Genomic DNA, 23,278 nt, shown 5'->3' on the forward strand with positions numbered 1-23,278 from the left:
AGCCTAATTATTATTATTATTATTATTATTATTATTATCAGTTTCGATATCAGTTTCAACTTCAGCTTCTGAACGATTTCTAGCAGTGAGAGGCCCCCAGGTATACTGTTGATCTCCCATTCATTCTGCCGTGTCACACTCAGGCAACCAATCACTCAGAAGGGTATTCAGGCAGTCAGTCAGCCAATCAGGCGCACGGTGCATTTAGGCCATTCTTAGACACTCACAGCACAGAATGTGGATTCGGACAAGTACCACGCCATTCAACACTTCACACTGCATTCATACCAGTTTCGGGCAGGGCGGTCTCAGTCATCGTGTCAAACACCAGATATTAGAAATCCACAACACAGAATGTGTATTCGTCACACACTCCATTCACCCAGGTTTCACACACAGGCATACCCACAACATACGGTCATTAGTAAGGCTCCAGCCAGTCTGGTCGGCACTTCCTCACACTACCATATATGGAAATTCCACCCAACAGCCAATCAGGGGGAAGGAGCAGAGTCAGGGCCTCCCGGGACTTCTTGAAAACCAAGGTAACAGGCGATGGAAGGCAATGGGCCACGGGGGCCATCTTGTCTCCATCAGGAATCTACTGATTCCAATGACGCTCAGGGCACCTGTCAATTCAGCACGCAGCTGCCACCAGCCCGTACCCTGCTCTGTGGGCCACACCCAGGTGCCCAAAAACATACACTAGGGGCACAGGGTTGTACCCCCATCCATGGGTGCCATAAGGGTATCCCATGGGTTTGTACACCAAACCAAAAGAGAGAGCTGCACCACCAGGAGTCCTACATGAACTCCTGCGTGGAAAACACGGCAGAACACATGATAAAAAGCGGTAAAGGACAAGGATACAGAGTCCCTGTCCCTCCAATGCATTTCCAGCATCACAAGTAGGCCGAGGTGGCCCCTGGTACCCTCAGGTGCGGCTTTACCGGCCCTTCAACCACAAACTGTCCTGAAGAGTTTCTCCATGGAAGTCGGACTGGTGCCCTGTGGACCTGCAAGTAATTAAAGTGGACCCAGTAATAATACACATTGCGGCTCGGCGCTTGCAGACCTAAACTGGCCAAGACAAAACATTGTGTGAAGCTATGTTCCTGTGCTTGTGGCTTTTGTAGCGAGGGGTGCCAGGTATGAGCTATGGTGTTGTGTCAGTGGTGCAAGATCCACTCACCCAGGTTAATAAAGGGTGTGCGTGCATGTGGAGTTTCCAACGTTTCAACAGTAGCTCACCAACCCTGACTGTCACCCCGCTAACCATGTGACTAACCTAATAAATAGGATGAGCCGTTTCCAGCTCGTCAGTCGATCCCAAACTGACTCCTGTGTCCTTTGTTTCTGTGCACAATGCTGGTGCGGAGCAGCATGCTGAGGGCCTGCCACGTGGCCCGGCTTGAGGACTGTGCCCCTGCTGGGCAACACTGCCTCCATTGAATGTTGATGCCGTGTGATCACGGCGACTGGGACGACCCAGGCCTGGGTGGCCCCAGGGCTGGGGCTGATGTGTGCTGGGTGCCCCCGGCCAAGGTACGTGGCTTCGGTGCCTCGGAGCTCAGGAGGCCGCATAGTGCCCCCTGCGATCCGCCATCTTATTGTTTGATGGATCCGGTGCCCCGGATGCCATAGGGTGCCCTATACTGTCTGCCCCTGCATGACTGCAGTGGGCATTGGCCTGGTGATCCAGGTGCAAAGAGAGGACTGCCGGAAGGCAATGGGCAGGCCTCTAACAGGCATGCTATTTGAATGAATAGCAATCTTGGTTCCCTTTAAGTTTATGTATCAAGATATTATGGGAACCGCACTAGCATCATTTGTACAAGACATCATGGGCTTAATCAAGTTCTTGTGATAACCATTGGGGGTGCTGACATGAATACGAAGGGCAGATCAATTGCAACAGTAGATGTAGTAGGTTTTAGTTCGTATGCCCCTAAAAAAAATCACTGGGACAGTCCAACGCCCCGCGGCTCATCAGATATAATGAGAAAACGTCACTTTTCCCAGGCATAACTGCAAAATGGGCAAAACAACTCTTCCCAACACTGATAGTTGTAGCTGCATGATCTTGCCTTTTGTCACACTTTAACAAGATTGCCCTCTAGCATAGGCTGACTTATATTACAAACCTTCACAGTCATAGCGTTTACCAGAAAGTGGTTGATTTTGTTGATTAGGTTGTACGCATTGCCCGTGATCATGCTACAAGCCCCGCCTTTGACACATCTTGATCGGGGGCTAAGATAGGCGGATCCTGCTTCTTTGTTTTAAAATCAAAAGTTCCCTCTTATATTTGTGTAGCGCAGAGGGGCTTTGTGGTGAGCAGGGGGAGGAAGTGACAACCTCCGGAACGGGCATTGCCATCGGCATAACAGGACAGTTAAGGGATAAAGAGAATTAAAAAAGGAAATATAACCAGGGCAACACGCCTGAGGCTGTAATAGCAGGTCGGGGTAAACTCCCTTATCGCACTCCTCACTTGGGCCCGGTGAATCAGTAAACAGGCGGCGTCCTTTGCACTTTAAGGTGCAGAGGGTTCTGGCAGATGAACAAGCCCCCTTTGGTCGCCTAACACGGTACGGTGTAAAACCTGGAACAGGCTGGAACGGTACCCTATTAAAGACTAGCCTGTTTCTCTGCCTCCGACTGCCTACTTCACAGAACAACCGTTTGTGTGGTGCTTTCTACGTAGATTTGTGTTGTAGTCTGGCACATGTGGAATGTTGGTCCGCTTCATGGAGCAACATTTCAGATGTGTCAGTTTGTTTTCTATTGAAGCTTGCCGGCCGCTGCTGCGCCGGGGTCCAGGATAAAGCTGTTATTTCACTAATACCTTACCTCGTTTAAGTTATTGGCGACGGGATCTTCTGGACCTTGTGCTCCCCTCTCACGTGTGCAGAGAGAACCGCATTGGAGGTGGCGGCCCACGCGGGGTGGCATCAGTGTTACACAGGGTGCCCGGCCCCTGTCATACGTGTAATGCTACCGGCACACGTTCATGCCCTGTGTCAGGGCGCATCACTGTTGCTGTCGGCCTGGAGTGGAGAGGGGCTACGCACCGTAGCGTCCCAGCAGCGCCGCAACTTACGGCGAAGAGGAGGCGGGGAGAAGCATGCAAATACGCTTTCTAATTGAACACGGTCACCCTAGCAGTTCCTGGAGGAGTCACTGCTCAGCCCACTGATGGCCGAGAGAAGGCAGGGGGAAGCGTGCGAATTGGATACTGTGCACCCCAGCACTTCCTGCAGGAGCGGCTGCCCAGCCAGCCGGTAGGAAGGCGGGCGGGGCCGTGAGTGGTCTGGGCCATGAGCAGAAGGATCCCTCATTGGCCGCCCACCCCTGCGTGGCCCAGCCCACAGCAGTCACTCTTAAGGAAGGTGGGTGTGGTTACGGTCACGCAAATTATCCAAGTCGCAGTGGTCCACTGCAGGAGCTGTGCCTGGTGTGTATCATCTCAGCGGCAGGTACTGATGATTTCAATTTTAAGGTAAACATACCTTATGTGATGTGCTAGAGTGTTTAGGGGCTAACTGTTTACCGCCTGAAGCACTGCTCAACCGAGCTATACACGGGGCACTCAAGGATCATAAACTGCGCTGTGGCGAGCACGGTTTAATATTGCTGGTGGGTGCCGCTATCCACAGTCTTGTCATTGCATATTGCGGGGCGGCAACCAAGATTAGCCCATTCCGTGCCTATACATTAATAGCTGCCATGCTGCACACTGCTGCTAGACCTCCACCAGCCTTCTTGCCTTCACCTGGTGAGCCTGCATCTCCATGGGATCAATGCATTGATGCTTTCAAAGTATATTTAAGGGCTGCTGGTGGTGGAAATTTTAATGACGATGAGAAAGAGGCTGCGCTTCTTAATTGCATTGGCACAGAGGGACTGCGCATATTCCGTCATTTACCAGGCGAAGATGTTTATATTCCTGAAGGTGCGGAAGGGACAGAGTAGTGAGTGCTTATGAGACTGCCGTAAAAAAAATGCCTGGAGGGGCAATTTGGCAGAAGAATCAATGTGGTGTTGGAGCGGTATCAATTCTTTTCAAGAGTGCAAGGTGTGGGAAGAGTCCATTGATTCTTACGTCACGACATTACACTGTTACGCTCACCTGGTATCCACAGGGACGCCACCCAGCTGGGTTACTCGCTGGTATGCTTCTCAGCTTTGCCCTGATGTGGTCTGCGGGGAAGGTTCTGCCTGAAAATACAGGAGGACTGAGTTCAAGACTGACCGACTGGGGTAAGTATCCTCCCTCTACCCCCGTATGCTTTCAGTCCCTCTGGCGCCCTCTCCTCACCTTGTGGTAGAATTAGGCGTGCTCTCCGTCCTGCCTTCTTTGCAGGGGCGCGTTGTCTTTCATGGGCGAGTGCGGTCCAGTTACTTCACTGACGCCAGCCCGTTTGATATTGTTCAGGTAGGTTTTATTGCTGTTCTTTAGTTTTGTTGCTATTCTGCATGCCTTTCTTTGTTTAAAATGTTTCTTTTTCTCCCTTAGGTATGCAGAGCTTCAGTGCGGCGAACTGGATTGGTTGAGCCCGGCTGGTAAATGATGGCACATTAAGAGCGCTATGATGCGGTAAGTAAGCGCTATGTGCAGCGCTGCGAAGTCTTGCCTTTGTTAACCTGTGTTTTCCTTCCTTGTAGGTCGCGGTCTTCTTCAGCGTGAGTGGAATCTCTGGAGTGGTGCCAGCCGAGAGGCGACCAGCCAGGTAAGCCTTTTGAGAAGTTCGTAATTTGTAAATGTCTCTACAGCTTTCTTTAATGTTGCCTCTATCTTCCTCTTTCAGGTCGTTCTGTCCGGGAGGCTAGCAGATTCGAGGAAGCTGTTCTCAGTAGCTGCGAGTGTTTAAAGATGAAGACTGCAGGTAAGATGCTGCTGCTAATGATGTGTCTTTTGTCTCCTTGCAGGTTCTGCTTCTCCGAGGTTCGAGGGAATAGCTGGACACGGTGAGCGTCACGTTGCAAGCTGCAAAGTAACACAAAGCATGTTCTGCAGCCAGAGTGTGGTTTATATAACCCAGGTAAAGTAGTACCCGGGAAAGTAGTTCCAGGCCTGCCACACCCAAAACACTAGACCGCATAGCTTGGTTCTTAGGAACCAAGCTATGTGGATGCCTCCATGTTGGCTGACAATACAATAAAGTAGTTCCCAAGCACATTGTTGTTCATGGTATATGAGCCTGGCGCCATAGGTGCCAGGACTGGACCCATGAGGGCTTTTGAAGAGGATGCCAGGCTCTAGAGGCCCGAGTCCTGACTCCACCTGGCCAATGGGTTTGCCAGAGGGGGTTTGGGGTGAGGGTCATGACATACACACATTGATGGCTAATTGCAACTTTACAGGTATCCTGGATGAATACATACGGGATCAGGTGATGATGAAAACTAGCAGCCAAACGATTAGAGAAAGACTCTGGATTGAGAGCGATCCACCTTTAGAGAAGGTTGTGGAGATAGCGAGGGCCATTGAAGCATCGAGGGTGAGTGTGCAAATCGTCACAGAGAAGGAGTGTTCTAAGGATACTGTACAAGCGGTGTTACCCCAAAATAGGAGGGGCGGTACAGATGTTAAAAGGAGATCTGAAAAGGGGGACAACCAGGGTTGGAAGTGGTCTAAAGGTAGAGAACCGTGTAAAAAATGTGGTTGGTTCAGTAATCAAACAGGTGCAAAGGAGTGCCCAGCTATCAGCATTGAGTGCAGGCGATGCAAATGTAAGGGCACTATGCAAGGTTAATAATGATGTGCAGCCTAAAGCTGCAGTGAGTATGGTGGTAATGTGGTGTGCCAGGATGCTGGTGCAGTTGATAAACCCAATCAAGGTGTGATATTACATGTAGATGGCACAACACGAAAAGGGATGTGGGAGACTGTTTTAGTCAATGGGCAATCCCTGGAGATGTTGGTGGATTCTAGCTCACCATATACCATGGTATCACCTGAGACATATGTGGACAGACAAAATTTTAAAAGCAGTTATCCAGTTTGTGTCCTTCAGATATAAGTCTTGCGCGTATGGCCAAGCACCCATTGAAATATTAGGGTATGAGCATGCTCACATAAAAGTTAAAGGGCGACACACTGTGGGGAAGCTTTACGTAGCTCTCAAAGGGGTTAGTGTATTAGGATGGGATGAGCAGGCTGCTCTCAATATGGTGATTCAACCAGGAAGGGAAAGGCCTGTGTTGAGTATTCAGGAGGATGCTGGTGACGAAAGGAGTGGATTAACCGCTGAGGTTTTGCGGGACACATATCCAAATGTATTCTCCGATAAGCTGGAAAAACTCAAAGGTTTTGCCCATCGCATTGTCCTGAAGAAGGGAGCGATACCTAAGGTGCACAAGGTTAGGAGTGTTCCGGTGCTTGCCAGAGAAGGTCTAAAATGTGAGTTGGAGAACCTTAAAGCAGAGGGTGTTATCGAGGAAATAGAGCGCTCTGAATGGTTGTTCCCTGTGGTGTTGGTGAGGAAGGGTGATGGGGGTTTGAGGATGTGTGTCGATCTCCGGGAATTGAATTCCAGCATATGGGTGGATCGTCATCCCTTGCCAAATATTAATGAGTTGTTGTTGACCATGGATAGAGCGAAATGGTTTTCAACGTTTGACTTGTGTGCAGCATACCATCAAATTGATCTACATATGAAGTTGCAGCCTTTAACTTCATTCATAACTCCATTTGGGGCTTATCGTTTTTGCCGCATGCCTTTTGGCTTGGCATCGGCATCTGCGGTATTTCAGCACCTCATGCAGGAATTGTTTAACAGTATTACAGGTGTGAGTTACTTCCAGGATGATATCCTGGTTTGGGGCAGTAGCCGTAAGGAACATGATGAGAGGGTGGAGGAAGTTATGAAGGTGTTAAGTCAGAAGGGACTCACTGTGAAACTGCCAAAGTGCAAGGTTGGTGTGACTAGTGTGTCGTATCTGGGGCACATGCTCAGTGCTCGGAGGGTCAGTCCCAAACCTGAACTGGTTAAGGTTATGAGGGAGACACCAGCTCCCATGAACAAAGATCAATTAAGGTCTTTCTTAGGGTTAACTGAATATTATGTGAAATGTATTCCCAAGTTTGACACGGAAAAGAATGAAGTGGATGGTGCCCCATGTTTGAGATCTTCTGATCCCAAGTGTAGAACGGTGCTCACTGTGGACGCTAGCGAGGGGGGTCTTGGTGCCATTTTGGAGCAGCAGTGTGGGAGTGAGTATAGTCCAGTCGCGTTTGCTGCCAGAGCCTTGCGTGATGACGAGATCAGGTATTCAGTGATTGAAAGAGAGGCTCTAGCAGTTACATGGGCCTCCAAGCATTTCAGAACATTCTTATGGGGTATTCCTTATGTGGTTAAGACGGACCACAAACCGTTGGTACATGTGTTGTCCACCAAGGGTATGGCATCAGTTTCTCCGAGGATATCCAGATGGGTAGTTGAATTACAAGAGTACAACTTCACCGTGGCGTATGTGCCTGATAGGAAGAATGTGGTTGCAGACTGCTTATCTTGTTTACCGGTGGCAAGGCCCAGTAGTGAACAGGAATCGTGTGAGGTGGGTGTACAGGTGGCGAGTATTCTTTCTGCAGTGGATAAGGATGAGTGGACGACGGACAGTGATAAGGATGCTGAGTTAGGCTGGATCAAAGAAGGTTTGCTCAAGGGATGGGATGCTGTTAGAGGGAGACCAGAAGGTAAAGGATATGTCCAGGTGCTGGATGAGTTAGCTGTTGGACCATGGGGTGTGTCTAGGGGTGACATACTAATTCCGCCCGTGAGTGTTAGGAATAGGCTGGTGGCATTGGCCCATGAGGGTCATTTAGGTCGCTCATTAACTAAAAAAAGGTTGCGGGAGGAATATTGGTGGCCAGCCATGGATCAGGAAGTGGAGATTCTCGTCAAAGTTTGTGGTGCATGTGCACTTAGCGATAAAAGCAAGGTGGTGCATTCGCAGCCAATGTATCCAGTGAAAGTTCCCAAAGAAGTATGGTCGAAGTTGGTACTGGATATCATGGGTCCATTTGAATGTTTACAACCCGAGTATAGGTTTTTGTTGGTGTTAGTCGATTATACCTCTCGTTGGGTGGAGGTTGCAGCATATGGCAGGGTGACTGCAGAGGCTGTCATTGCCTTTCTTAAGAACATTTTTGACAGGGAGGGTGTGCCTGCTAGTATAGTAACGGATAAAGGAGTTCAATTTTTTTCCAAACAAATGAGGAATTTTTTAGAGCAGTTTGGTGTGGAGCATCATCGCACTGCGTAGAACAATCCGAGTGCAAATGGGTTAGTGGAGAGAGTCAATGGCGTAATCAAGAGTGCCATTCAGCTTGCACTAGCCAATGGTCTAGACTGGCAAGAAGTGGTTAGAGTATTTATCTGCGTATCGGAGAACCCCGTCCTTTTTCACAGGGAGGACACCTTTTGAGTTAATGAGAAGAAGGAAAGCAGGATCAAAGTTAAGGTCTATGGCGTTGGGGGGCGGTGGCCCATGTAATATGGATCTCAGTGGCGTCCAGAAAAAAGGATTAGCGCGCCATGAAGAGGTAAAATTGAGTCAAACCAGTAAGAGGAAGTTGCAAGTGAGTGTGGGTGATGTGGTTTGCGTCAGGAATCCCAGGTTTGTACCGAAGGGTAGGAATGTATTTTTGCCTCCATTGAGAGTTGTGAATTGTGGGGAAGGGCATGTTCAATTGGAGGATGGTTCAAGGTTGAGTAAAAAACATGTGGTGGTTCTGGATGGTATCAAAGATGGTGTTTTGAAGGGTAACCATGGGGTGTATGATACTGAAGGGTTGGCTTTGGATTTTCATCCGGCGGTCCAGGCAGGTCCGGTGAATGTGCCTGTGGAAAATAGTGTGGGGTCTGGTGAGAGTGCTTCTGTTGATTCAGGTGATGAGAGTTCTGGGTCATGCAATGATGCAGTACAGGGTGGAACATGTCGTCCTGTGAGGAGGTGTGGTCCGGCTGCCATCAAGCTCAGAGATTATGTGTGCTAAGTGTATGGCAGGTGTTAAGTGTATGGCAGAGGCCTCATTCAATTAATGCCACTAGTTGTAAATTATGTTCTTTCAATTTTTACTTCAAACCAATTGTTCACATGCCATGTAGGTTGTGTTATTAAGTTACTTTATTTTGTGTTGAGGTTAAGGAGGGGAAGCTATGTTGTAGTCTGGCACGTGTGGAATGTTGGTCCACGTCATGGAGCAACATTCCAGATGTGTCAGTTGGTTTTCTATTGAACCTTGCCGGCCGCTGCTGCGCCGGGGTCCAGAATAAAGCTGTCATTCACTACTTCCTTACCTGGTTTATGTCAATTTTCCAATATGAAATATGCCGATGATGAGTTACCATTGCAGCATGTTTTTGTTAAAAATGCGTAAAGGAGAAATCTCAGGGTTTATGATTTTCAAACGGTAGGGAGGTCTGATGCCCCCCTAAATTAGTCCCTGCAGACTGCATGCTTTATTAGACACTGCCAATCCGTTATTTACCCATCGAATGTTGTGTTTCTCATCGTCCATACCGTATCTGTGGATGGATGAGAGAATGCTCTACATCCCCATCTGGTGCCAGAACGAAGCCCAGCTTTCTAATGGACTATACCATCTTGGAAAAATATGCCAATATTTCTCGCCAGTCGGACCTACAGACTCCACCAGAGAAACCGACCATAGCAACACAGCGTTGCCAACGCTCCGCTTCCTATCTTTTCACGTGACTTTAAAGCACGTTACGTTCTGGATAGTGTACGTACAGTTCTACGTCGCCTTGCCACACATCTTCAGCTGGAAGATGCCGGGCTGGTATTGTCTAGTTCTCATCCGAGAAGCGGACCTTAGCAACGCCCCGCCTGCTCTCTTCACGTGACTTTAAGCACGTTACCTTCTTTGACTGACACCACTTCTCTATTATGGGGACTGTTCTGGACATCAAGATCAAGCGGGCCAACAAAGTCTACCATGATGGGGTAAGCTGCTTCACGAGACCGAGGGATGCATATTGTATGTAGCTGTCACCAGCACACTCTTGTACCTGTAGCTTAACCTTTTTATTAGCAATTTAGGGCAGTCGCACTTTAAGCCTCACAATTGTATTTTTGTTCAGTGTGTACCTTTGTCTTCTTTGTGCATCTTAAACATCAATTTGCAATGCGTTTAAATGGAAGATCCATATACGTCACTGGCACAGATATGGCGGTTGATCAGCTCGGTCACGCAGGAACCGTCAGGCAAATAGGATATCAAGCAGTCTTTACCAATGTGTCCAGGGTAGTAAATGGGCCAGAAATAGACGACGCTGTGCTCCATACTTGCCAACATTCTGTGACCAAAAGGATGTAGGATTTTACAAGTTTCAAAAATAATACTTCGTATAACAATAACATCACAGGAAAATACAAAACATACATTGTTGCCACCACTGGAGCATTCTAAAATACACACCCCATCAAACAGCACAACCTGGAAAGATGTTCAAATGTTTTAAATGTATAATTCTGAATGGTAAGTTAACACCAAATTCGACTTCACATAAGGTAATCACACAGAGCTGGTAGGCAACGTTTGCCACTGCAATGTAGCAGCAACCGGGCAGTACATATTTATTCCTGCAATGCACGATGAATAACTGAACATGGAGACTGATACCCTCCTCAGTCTGATATGCAGATGCTGTGTGTGTGATGATGCTACGCTCTTCCACTTGCTACTGGTGGTTCACCTGAGGCCTATCCCAGCCAGAGTGCAGAGCAGAGTCATGTAGCTTTGAGGTCAGTGGATTGGTCTGAGCCCATCACTCAAAGTAATCACTTACCCGCCATTGCACAGACTGTGTTGCATGCTTTGTCCTGGGCCGGTCTCAAGCAGCCTGCCTTAGAGTCACATAAATTACCTGCCCCTGTAAAAAGCAGTAGGATCTGACATCCAAATCTGTAGTTGGTAGGCCTGCTTAAAAAGCAGTAACCTACTGCCTAAATCAGTAGAGTTGGCAAGTATGGTGCTCCTGGAAAAGTTTGCCTTGCGTTAGCGCTGTTCCGTCCTGAGGCCAAAGCTCCCTCAGACTACGCTAGCTAAGCAGTCACCAACATCTGTTCCTGGGAGCAGTCACCCCCCAAGCAATTAATACTTTAGGAGACATCCGCAAGTCAAATTGAATGTTTAACCTATGAGCTCTATGCACAAACAGTCCAAGCTTGACAACCCGTGGACAAGCTGTCCAAATGGATACATCTTTTTCTGTTAGGCTGAATATTGAGAAAAATGAAAAGGCGCTTGGAGACCAATTTGCATTTCTTAATGAGAAGGGTTTCCTGCTGGAAATGTGGTTGTTATATACAGTGTCTAGTTTTATGCTGACCTTTGGCTACTTCCGAGCACTTTGAAACACTCCAAGACGCTGCAATTCTACAGGAAAGTACAATTCAGAGAGCTACAGTATATGCTGTGAAGATAAGTATAGTGGCAGTGTTGCAGAAAGTTTCTGTGTCCAGGGAGCCAGAGGGAGTAGGAACATCTAGCAGCTGCTGGCACTGCCTAAATCGACAAGCTGGCAAGCCACTGCGTTGTAGGCATTTCCCATACCAAAGGGATCAGAGGGCGGAGGAACATCTAGTTGCTGCTGATGTTGCCTAAAGGAGTGAGCAGGCAAGCATAAGCATTGCAGTCAATTCCCCGCAAGTCTAATGGGTCTCTGTGGGACTCTGGGTCTCTTTGCTTTCAAACTCCATTTTCCTTTCCATCCAGATTCAGATTTGAAGATTTGACTTTTCCAAGGTAATGTGTTGTGAATTGCCCTATTCTGCTTGAGAAATACCTATTTAATGACTTAATTGAGCAACCCAAACGCAATAGAACAACAGTTCCAAAATAAAATGTCCGATTAAGGATTTTTAAAAATATATACTTTAAACAAATCAATCGTACAACTATCGATTAAACCCTATCAAAATCCCACCCCTTTTTAAAAGAAAACCGAAGCTGTTGAATGGGAAGATGTATGCACTCTATTTACTTTGTCAGGATGACGACGAAATACAGCCCCTTGTCTCCACTATTGTTCACCTTGGTGATTGAGCCGCTGGCTGACTTACTGAGGGCAAGGCATAGTCGAGCGGGGATACCACTGGCCGCTAGAATAGAGCTTATAACCCTCTACGCTGATGATATAATGCTATATGTGAGGAACCCAGAAAAACACCTGCTAAAGGTACTAAGAGCTGTATGAGAATTCGGGGAGTACTCCAGCCTAAGGTTGAATGCCGCTAAATCTGAGGTATTTCTACTAACGGATGCAATTAAATGACATGTGGAATTACACAGACTCAAATGGGCTCCCCAGAAGATGAAATATTTAGGTGTTGAAATAGCACTCACGACACAGCTTACACGCACTTTGAATTACGGTGAACCTATAGACATACTTTGTGCTAAAGTCTCCCATTGGAACCACCTCCCGATCTCGCTTATGGGCCGCCTAGCATTGATTAAAATGATTATACTACCCAAGCTATTCTACCTGTTCAGTACGGTGCCGATATGGCCGGGAAGAAGTCTCCTCACCAAAATTCAAGGAGCATGCTCAATGTTTATATGACACGGGCAGGCAAGGGTGAGCTTGATACGGCTCACTAGACCATATGAGCAGGGGGGACTCGCAGCCCCCGACTTTGAGCTCTATTTCCTCTCAGCGCAGGCCTATTATACGGTGTACTGGACGGAGGGAGGACCCGATGCATCACATGTGACACTTGAAACACAAGTGGAGGACCCAACAAGGTTTCTATGCAAATTGGCAGAAGGGGAATCGCGGAATGACAACCAGATGAACCCTACTCTGGTCACATGTAGAACATGCACCAGGCTAACAGGCAACCCAGAAACACTGTTATATAACCCAGGCATGACAATATGGGAAGCACTATACCTACCCCCAATGCAAGATGTGAAACTTGCTACACACTGGAGAAACAAAGGCATAAATCACTTCACTATAGATTTATTTATCTATAAGCATTTAATTAGCTGGGATGATATTAAAGTAATTGTAGATGATACCCCAATGCAGAAATAACAATACTTCAGGCTGCGCTCAGCACTAGCAAAATATTTGGGAGGGTTTCCCTGGAGAGCCCCCAACGCATCCAAGCTTTGGGTATGTACTTTTCCCTAGCAAGGCAAAGAAAACGGCCTCTACACTCTACAAAATCAAGCTGTCGACCAGGGAAGTCCAAGCCCCAGATGTTAATGGAGAGTGGGAACAGGACCTGGGAATCACCCTTACAGACGCACACTGGTCACAACTATGTGGACTGACTAAAAATATATCCTGTAACTCCAGGTATCGCCTGATACATTAGAGTCCACCTCACCCCAGCCCGTCTCAAAAGCATGTACCCCTGAGCGACACGAAAGTGCCTGAGATGTGGCAGCGAAGAGGCAGGCATATTTTACATGTTGTGGTCATGTAAAATGCTCACTGACTACTGGGCTGAGGTGTGGAAAGCACTGGGACAAATGGCAGAACCGACTATAGACTGGGACCCAGGGTCATGTGTGTTGGGCATTGTGTGCAGAATGAGTCCAGTTCGGCGCAAACATCTGAATCTAGGCCTATTATTAGCAAAGCGAGTTATATTAATGCGCTGGAAAAGCAGGGATCCCCCTGTGTTGAAAGAATTGGAGAAAGGCATGATCTGGGCGATTGATAACGAAGAAGTATACTCAAGCCTGCTGCCAGTGACATGTCGCCCAAAATATATCTGGGGCGGATTCAGGCAATACCTAGTCGATAAAAGTGCGAGAAGACGAATAAGAAGAACTGTGACGATGTATGCTTGATATACTTCAACTATGTACACAATTGTATAACTGTAACAAATAAGCAACGCAACTGCTGACAGTGTAATGTGGAAAATCTGTGCAAGTTAAATACGTGTTTTAAAATGTTTTTTTCAAAAGGATATGTCTTGATGGAAAAATATGCAAAAGGCACTTAAGCAGTCTCACTTCCCCAAAAAGGGGACAGGATCACTTGACTGTACCTAATTCTAATGTTAGGCGGTTCAGCTGTGTTGGACGTGGCTTCAGACTGTTGTGATTGCGAGTCAAACTGGGTTCTAAGGTGTCAGAGTTGCGTTGATCACAGGTGGTGAGTCAAGTGGGGTTCTAGCAGGTGCTCGGTGCGGTTTGAAGGCTGCATTGAGCAATGCAGGTCAAATGGATCACTCGGAGTGGTTGGATGATCCAGCATGGTTCGAAATGAGGAAAACCTCTGGTTCCGGTCAATGCATGATGCAATGCTGCAGCTGTTCAAAGTCGTCTGAACAGTGCGCTGATGCTCAAGCTGGACGAGTGCCGAGGCTCTGCTGGCGCGATGCAGCGTTGAGCCGGTTCAATGATTCAAATAGCAGTAGTTTGAAGTTCAAGTGAGTGCCAAGGGCAGCACCAGTGGGTCCTGTTAGTTCAAATGTGTTGAACATAGTTCAAACGACAATTACATGGGTCCTGACTCACTGCAAGGTGCGCCAGGACAAGGTGAGTCATTTTCAGTCTGTGCTCGCCCAACCTATGGAGGTTTGCTAGCAGAGTGTTTGGCTTTGGTCTTTGACAAGGGTCCCCCCACCACTCTCCCCCCATGTGCTCTGGGTGTGTGTAGGGAGCAGAGCTGCCTCTGTCTTGTAGTCGGTATACCCCGTTTTGGCGCGGGCCGATTCGCGACAGGATGTTTCGGCGCTGGGATGTTTTGGCACGCCGCACACCAGTGCACATCGCCTGCTGTTTAGGGAAAAGTGCGAGTTTTAACCTCATCCGACACTATTTTAAAATGAAACAGTTCTAGAGCGGTTTCATTTTAAAATAGTGTGGGATGAAGTTGAAACTCGCACTTTCAGTGCACTGCACTGAACGTTTCCCTAAACAGCAGGCAATGTGCACTGGTGTGCGGCGCACAGGGCAGATTATATCTGCCTGGCTCACGAGGGTGGGGGCTGTGCTGCTCGGAGCATAATGCTCCGAGCAGCACAGCCCCCACCTTCGCGGGCCCGGCTGTGTAGTCTGCGTGGCTGTGGTGCCTGCATGAAGAACTCGCAGGACATTTATGTGCGGCCAGTTGGGCACGGGCTGTCGCGCCGAACCGGCTCCTGCGCCGAACCGGCCGTGCCAAATCATCTCGCGCCGAACCGGCCACGCCGAAATGTCCTGCTCCGCTTGTAGTACTCCTTCACTTTGGAAAGATCAACTCTCCCAAAAGTGAATCGTAGAAAGAGGGGATGACCCGTTCCTTCTAAAGACTAAAGGACACTTTGGATTGCCTAAAACTGGCTTTAAGGGGCCAAATATCTGTTTAGGAAACAAGTTGGCTATGCCTTATAGCATATACCTAAAGGGCTTTGTGCTGTAGGGAAGTGTAGGAGACCGGTTGGAAAGTGAAATTCAGAGAAAAGCAAGATGGCGGAACTCTTCACCAACTCTGTTGAGCACCCTCTGACTACACTAACTCTGACCCCTTCCTAAGCCCACAGCATCAAAGGCCCTTTGGTGTGCAACAAAGGTCCTTTGATGAGGCTTTGAGGCTATGAGGCTGGCCCTTATGCTTAGAGTGAACACTTTAAGGCTTGCTTCGCAGGAGTTCCCCTGCAGAGAGTTTCCTGGGTGGGAGAGGTGTTACCTGACTTCACAAATGGTCAAAGTGGGGCATAGTCTTTCAGTCTATTGTCCTGCTTGCTGAGCGGGGACAGGCTGTCTGACCAAAATGTACCCAGCCCTTCCTCAGCCGTCCTGGTTTCAGTGTTGACATGTGTATGAAATAAATTAGATGTAGCTTTGATAATTACGTTAACAATATGCCACCATAGCAAAATGCAGGTATGGCCTTTATATTTTCAGATTATCCTGCCACCAGGTTGCTAGTTTTGCATAATTATGTGGTTTGGAAACAGCGGTGCATATTTAAATGAAACCTCTCTACTGCAGTGACTTTACTGTCACAACAGCTGTCAAACAGGGCACCTGTGAGCTCTGTGCCACTGGAGAGAAGGCATTGCAGACTATGCTTTTGGGATGGAGTTTGATGAAAGGGGGTCTGGTTATCAGGCCACCCTTTCTAAGGTGGAATTATGCACTTCATCTTCTATTGAATAAATCATACCAAGCTTTTACACCGTAACAAGATGGCAATTCTTCAGTCTGCTTTCCAGCGCCTGATCTTTTTGCCCAGCACCTCCACACCTGACCCACCTTTCATCCATCTTCTCCCTGGCTGCGATTTTCTAGCCTAGCCTATCTTGCACAACTATTCCTCTGGGTTCCCATTAGTCCCCTTGGTCACCTGCTCTATGGGGCCAGTCTATCTCTGTCCATTTCCCAGGAGGTTGGGTTTTCATGTTAGTCTTTAAAAACCTTAGTAAGGCCCATCTCCTATTTATTTATTTAGTGTTTGCTTGTTAGGCGCTAATACAGGAAATACATTCTGTTTCAACGCGCCCACAGGGCAGCAGAAAGGGAAAATGGGATAGCAGTACAATTAAATACACCAAATACGGAGGGGGTAGAAATGGCCGAACCTACTATGCCTTGTGAATATTCAGAATGTGACAGTACAGGAAGGAAGAGGAAGAGGGCAGTGGGGAAGGTGCTGTGGCGTCCGTGCTTGAGGGTGAGCCACAGATGAAGTCCAAGCAATGGTAAGTGCTATGCGGCCAGGAGCCGCTTTGGGAGGAAAATGCAATCCTCCACTGAGGAAGACAGATGCTGGGTAGATTGGGTGTGAACATCCAGAGGATGCATAAGGGCCCAAGGCACCAATCACAGCAACTGTGGCATTAGCAGAGGAAGGAAGAACGGAAGGAGGAGGAAAAGAGGAGAGTCTTGAGGGGCTTTTGGAACTTTAGAAGGTCCTGCTCAAGATGCAGAGAGATGGGGAGGCTGTTCCAGATGAGGGATCCAACTGAGGAAAGCGAGCAGCCTCCTGCTCTCTGTTTAGCGAAACGCTTTACACACAGATAGTTGGTGTCAGAAGAGCGTAGAGGTCTAGAAGGATAGCATTTGGGAAGTGGGAGTTGCAGATTGTGTGGTCCCTGGCCCCAGACAGCCTTTGGTCTTTTTGGTTTTTGGTGTGTTCTCTGCTGCTGCACAAAAGTTCAGTTTCCTTGCTTCAGTTAAGTTGCTATTCTGTTTTTTTCGGTCCTTGTTTTTGACAGAAGCGGTTTGGGGTCTCAAGGTGATATGCCACAGTTAAATGATGGTGAATGCTGCGCGGTGACCCGTTTGTCCTTCAGGCTCCGGTCTTCGTTTACTTTACGATAGCCAGGGGAATTCTTTGATCTTCATTTCTGGACAGGAAACGAGATCTGGCCAGGACAGAGACTGACCGGCATTGTGGATGGGACAGTGTTGCCAGTAGATGTACATACGAGGCATTCTGGGGAATGTGACGAATCAGGAGGTTTCGTCCCTTCTTCCTGGAGGTTTGGAAAAGTGGGACTTTGCTGGGAGTGACTTCTCCACCAGGGGACAGGCACTCCCATTCTGGCAAGGAGCTCCCTGCAACTGAGAGACATTGGCTCTCATTAGCTCGCCGGCAGCCATTTAAAATCACCTACTTCCTGTTGCCATCCGGACACGTTGATACCGGCATACTGACAGCAGTCATGACATCTAGAGTCCCTGATGTGCGGCAGCGGAAGTCACGCGTACGGAGTAAAAACTTTGCGTGCTGTGGGACGACACAGTGCAACATGCTGGTGAACTGTTTGCACCGACCACAGGCAGAGTACCCAACTCCACAAAAATGCCTTCTGGGAGGAGCTGGTGCAGTTGGTCCCGCCCCATCCACACAAAGGGACTGTCATAAGCGGTGGGATGACCTCTGCTTGAGGGTCTGCAACCTGCTGCCAGCCCACAGGAAGGAATGCCTGGCCACTGGAGGTGGGTTGGGGCCTCCCCAATAAAGCTCATGCTGTGGGAGGAGAAATGCAGCAGTGTGCTGCACCTCAATGGGATCGAGGGGAGCAGCAGAGGCTGGTGCAGGGACACATGAAGAGGACGGTGAGTACAACGTGCCACACCAAAACAACCATACACAGTGGACAGGCAAATGCAGCGCACACTACATGGAAACATGTCCAAGTGCATGCCACCAAAGCACATCCAACCCATGCAGTGGTTTGGCCGTTGCCCAGGGGTACACAAGCATGCCCTCTCAAACATCCAAACACACATATGGCCACAGGAGTACTGGCCATGTGTGTTAAAACAGATTTCTGAACTCTGACCTGGTGGGCAGAGGTTCAGAAGGCCAGCCTAGTTTCTTGGAACAGGGTAACCTTCTGGACAAGCCAGACCAATCATGGTAGCATTGGTGGCGGTCAATACTAGGTCTCGGGAGGGGTGAGGGTGACTGAAAGACCTCAATGAGCACACAGAGTAGAGGGCAGTTACAAATCACTCGCGCTTCAAGGCCGATGGGCTTCAACACACAAATAAAATCACAGTAATACTTCTAAGCCAACACAATCCTATCGATATACATATATACAAGACCAGTGGGGTCTAAAGGGTTAATGCACAAAATGGATCCACAACCTTAAAGGGGAAGGAAGCAGGCAGTGCAAATAGCAAAAAGTCTTTAGGCCCTTCTGCATCAAACACAATCCTAACTGAAAGGCAGTCCAATCCCTAAGAAGAGTGGAGCCTATTGCTCAAATGTACTTGCAATGCTGGCGCACACAGTAATGCAGATGGGCAAAACAGGATCCCTTGAAGGGTCTGTAGCAGTTCAGGAAGGTGGGTTCGGTGATGCAGAATAAGTTCCCACTATTCGTGGAGGGTCTCCCCAACAGGGCAGGGCAGGTTCCAGAGTTCGGGAATAGTTTGCTAGTTCGCACTAGCAGTGAAAAGGAGAGGGATGCTCGGGGGCCAGTTGTGTGTAAAAATGGATGGATGCACTAGAGGCCACCGGTTAGGGTTGCAATTACTCACCGATCCCCGGCGCACTCCGGACCAAACTTGGGCAGCCGAGTCCACTTCGGTTGCAGGTTCAAATGCGGCAATCTCGCGGCTCTGCAGCTTTCAGCGACGAAGTTACAGCGTTGATTCCCAAACGGGACAGGTTTGCCGCCCTGGTTTGAGGTGCTTTCTGGTGTATGGCGCACCCAGAGAACGAGGGCTCATCGGGGTTGACTGCAACGCCGGGGTCTCGTGTTAGTTCAGGAGGGTCCCCCAGGATGGACTGAAGGCTCGTCGACTAGGCAAGTGAGCCGGGAGTCGTGGGTCCAGACAGTAGAATGCGAGTAGGGTGATATGGTGGAGCGGTGCTTATGCTGGAGGCGAGCTGCGCCTCGTAGAGCGCTATCGTGGGAGGCACATCTTGTCCACGTCCAACCCTCTGTCTGGGACTGGGGCACCTCTCCCTTTCAGGCACCCCCAGGTTCTGGGGTGCTGTGAGGCTGGTCTCAGAGCCTGTAATCCCTGGGAGCGTAGAGCGGGACTAGTGGAGCAAGTCTGGAGGACCTGCTGTGAAGGTCCTTTAAGTGGTTGTCTGTGTCTTCCTACTGCAAATGATGTTGGTTCCCTGGAGGTGGCAGGGTGTTGGCGGGACACTTCCCGCTGACATGATGGTATCGCGAGGCACCCAATCCCTTAGGGTCTCCCAGGGCACCCCTCCGTCTGGTTCAGTGCGTGGAGGGCTTGCAGGAAGGAGCGTCAGTAAGGCGTGGGTAATGTTTCTTATTTATTTTAACCAATCCAGTCTGGTGTTGCCAGTTGTTCTGGGGCCAGGGGGATGGGGTGGGGGCTACAGGCTCCAGTCCAGCCGCAGGAGTGCCCCTCCCCCCAGGAGCCTGATGTGGCCGAAGCGGCGTAGTGTGGTTGCAGGTCGGCGCGGGTCCGCAGGAGCCTGGGGGTATAACACGAGAGGCCCTTCGGGCGTCAGGGGCCGCCTCACACCTCAGCCAGTGCTGGCCAGACTCCCCACACGGGCACCATCCTCCCCCTGGGCTGCTCCTCGCCTCTGGATCTGCGAGTACCTTTCCCTGTGGTCGATGTAAGGTGCTGGTAACGTGGTTTAGGCCGCATGCAGGGACGTCGCGCCCCGCAGTGAGCCGCCGCCTCGCAGCGCTTCCGGATCGTCGTTGGTTGGAGGTAGGGTCGCAGGAAGGCAGGTCAGGGCGGTACTCCTAGAGCTGGAGCGCTCACCAGCCCGGCATATGGCGTCAGGCACTCTGCTGCTGCAGCAGTCTAGAGGCGGATCTCCTGCCTACCAGGCGGGTGCGGGCCCCATTTCGAGTCAGCACAGACTACGTTGCCCCGGCCCGAAGCGATCATCACTAGAGCTGATATGTGGGCAGAGGCTGGTGATTCGCCATGTGGGCTACGTCCATCCTTCCCTGGCGGCCGACTGGTCGTCCCACAGTCATCCCGGAATACAGCAATCCCCCTGAGTTGGTGGCTTAGAGTTTCTCGTTGTGTGCATGGGGGTCTCCGCGGCTTGCCTGCAAAAGATCTGCCACTTCTCGGGGGTTGGAGTGGTCGATTCACATGGTGAGATGGCGGGCTTGCTCGGAACTTCAATGACCCACGGCCCTCTTCATTCGGGCTCTCGAGCGCCCCAGTGCTATGTTTTTAAAAAATATACTTTTATTGGCATGTAAAAAGAAAACAACATTCACCCCCCACCCCCAACGTAACGCTCCCTGGCAGAAGCAGTGGTCTCATTTCTTTCCACATCTATGGGATTACACACACTTACATAATGTCCAATATCCACAAATTGTGTGGGCACCACTGGCATACAACATGCCACACATCCATTCCCTTGGTGACAGATCTACATCAAGAGCTAGTCTTTATCTGGGCCGTAACCTCTTCCCAAAATACCCCAATGGCCGGGCACTCCCACCAGATGTGTTTCCAGTTCCCTCTCATACCACAGTCCTTCCAGCATTTCTCCGGGGTCACCGGGTACATTTTTGGCAACCTTTCTGGGGTATAGTGCCACTGGACCATAATTTTATGCCAAGCTTCCCTGATCTGAATCAACCTTGTCAATTTAGGGATATTTGCCCACAGAGGTTCCCAGTGTTCACTTGGAATAACAATCCCCAATGTATTTTCCCATTTATGCATATATCCCCATGTTTGGTCTGATCCCCCTTTCATCAGAATCGAATATAGCTTAAACACCAGCTGTTTATTACCAGTATGTGTAGTAAAACATTTTTCAAAAACCGTAAGTGCTCTCCCTGCAGCAACCCACCCCCCCGAGCTATCCAATGTCGCATCTGATAATATTCCATTCTATCCTTTTCATCTAGTCCCATACACCTTTTACAATCCATGAAAGTGCGAATTTCTGACCACTGCATCATATGCTGCAGCTTTGTACACAGCACCATCCGCCATTGTCTAAACGCTCCCTGTATAGTTGTTAGTTGAAATTGCGGATTCTCAAATAACTTGGTGAAGAGGGACAGGCATCCCTTCTCAAGTAGGCGGTCCCATATATCGCACACCACTGCCAATACCTGACTACTCCGTGTGTTCTGTGGTCTATCACGCTTATGTAGCCAGAGGACACCCTCCAGGGGGCAACCCGCCACCGCCCTATCCCACCTTGTCCATGGCTTAATGAAATCTCTCGTAAACCATTCCCTCAGTACTCTCATCTGTGTAACCTTCATAGTATTTAATAAAGTTCGGGAGTCCGGCCCCTCTTTTGTCTCTAGTAGCTATCAATACACACAATACTACCCTCTGGGTTTTATTTCACCATAGAAATCTCGAGACCATTTTATTCAATGTCATGTAATGAAAACCTCTGGACGGGGGCGTGACCAGCAGTGCCACCAATGTGGCAGCTCTGTTGATGGCCTCTGTGAGAAGCCCGTCAAAATGACAAATAATTAGCGTTTCCCATCTGATGCTGGTGTACGGAATACCAGCAATTGCTGGCTGAAGGTATCGGGCAGGCTCTGTCAACGAATGATGGTTTGAAATGGCACAGAGCCCGAAAGAAATGCGGGTCTCCGAGGCAGCATAGCACCCGTGGCATCCCTCCAAAATGGCGCTGCGCTGTGGGTAATGAAGCGGACTAATGAAGTTCCCATGGAAGAGCTGGCAGGAGCTAATCTACTCGCTCTCCTCTCTGCCGACTCCCCAGGTGGCCATCCGGTGACCCAGAGGGAAGGGTAACCCCCACTCCCTCGGGGGCAACGTGCCGCAATGCGAGGGACAGGCAGCATGGTACCGCAGAGACACTGGAGCACCCATTGAGCGCTGAGGCGGCTGCTCTTTCTTCTCTTCCCTCACCGCTCCTCCTCCAGTGGGCTCCCGATTCATACAGCCCAGCCCGCCTAACCTGGCCAACGGTGGAATGTTGACACTGTAAACGTGACTTGAGCCAGCAGCCCCCGAACGAGGGCTGACCCCCCGCACCAGCGCCTGGAACCCACGGCCCTTCCCAGGAGGGAAAGGTGACCCGCAACCTGGATTGGAAACACCCCTGGGAGCCCGGCAACGCAGGCTGACCAACCCGATCCTTCTTGTGATGCCTGCCCCAGCGGGCCTGAAAGGACCTACGCATCTGCTTATCTGCTACGGCATCAGTGGTCCAGCACTGGAGGGGTAACCCGGCGTCCCTCCTCCATGACAGGCGGACCAGAGCAGACCACAGCGCCTCAATCAAGGTAGGAAGCGCATGGTGCAGGTAGCGCCCTCAAAAGCGGGACACTAAATTTGAATCCGGACAGTTTGCTTTCCCTACTCCCTTCACCATCAGATTATTACGCAGGCCACCTGCCGCTGCAGCTGATTTGCCCAAAAGATAACTTTCTCAGTGGGCGTAAGCGGAGACTCACCTGGGCCCTACTCCCATCTGGGCCACACCAAGCAGTACACAGGTGAGGGTGCTTTCCTGGAGGCTACTGACAGCCTTTACTCATGTTACGTCCCAGGTGCCCCAGGCAGTGGAGATCCTTCAGAGTGATTTAATGAGGAGCCTCCTGATCTTTTTCAGCATTCTTCGGAGAGAGCCAACTACTTGCACGGGGGGGTCTAGTGCCGCTGGGGGGCGCCTTCAATACTCCTCTCCCCCTAAGGGAGGAAAAGCAGCCTGCCGGAGATACTGTAACGGCTGGGAGATTGGAACACACATAATACAGCAAGGCTCTACATCCTCCCCCCAGACCACAGCCATGTCTAAACACACTAAAGCCCAGAAATAGCAAAGTCCTCGCCTCAAGCTTCACCAAGCCCCTCAGGGCAGTTGGCCACCAAGGA

At 49.6% G+C, this 23,278-nt stretch overlaps 1 protein-coding gene across 4 annotated transcripts in view; it reads left to right on the top strand.

Annotated features, from left to right (window-relative positions):
- Positions 1-3,305: 3,305 nt before the first annotated feature.
- VPS26C (VPS26 endosomal protein sorting factor C) overlaps positions 3,306-23,278 on the top strand; it is a 641,087-nt gene continuing 621,114 nt past the window's right edge. For 2 of the 4 annotated variants that reach the window (XM_069636086.1, XM_069636088.1), the window contains exon 1: positions 3,306-3,479. In XM_069636086.1, the coding sequence (XP_069492187.1) occupies positions 3,321-3,479 (159 nt within the window). In that variant the 5' untranslated portion in view covers positions 3,306-3,320. Of the gene's footprint in view, positions 3,503-9,768; positions 9,976-23,278 lie in introns of those variants that run through there. The other 2 variants (XM_069636089.1, XM_069636087.1) reach the window with 2 other exon arrangements.

This window comes from Ambystoma mexicanum, chromosome 7p (genome assembly GCF_040938575.1).
Source record: "Ambystoma mexicanum isolate Mex_15411 chromosome 7p, UKY_AmexF1_1, whole genome shotgun sequence".
Classification (NCBI taxonomy): domain Eukaryota; kingdom Metazoa; phylum Chordata; class Amphibia; order Caudata; family Ambystomatidae; genus Ambystoma; species Ambystoma mexicanum.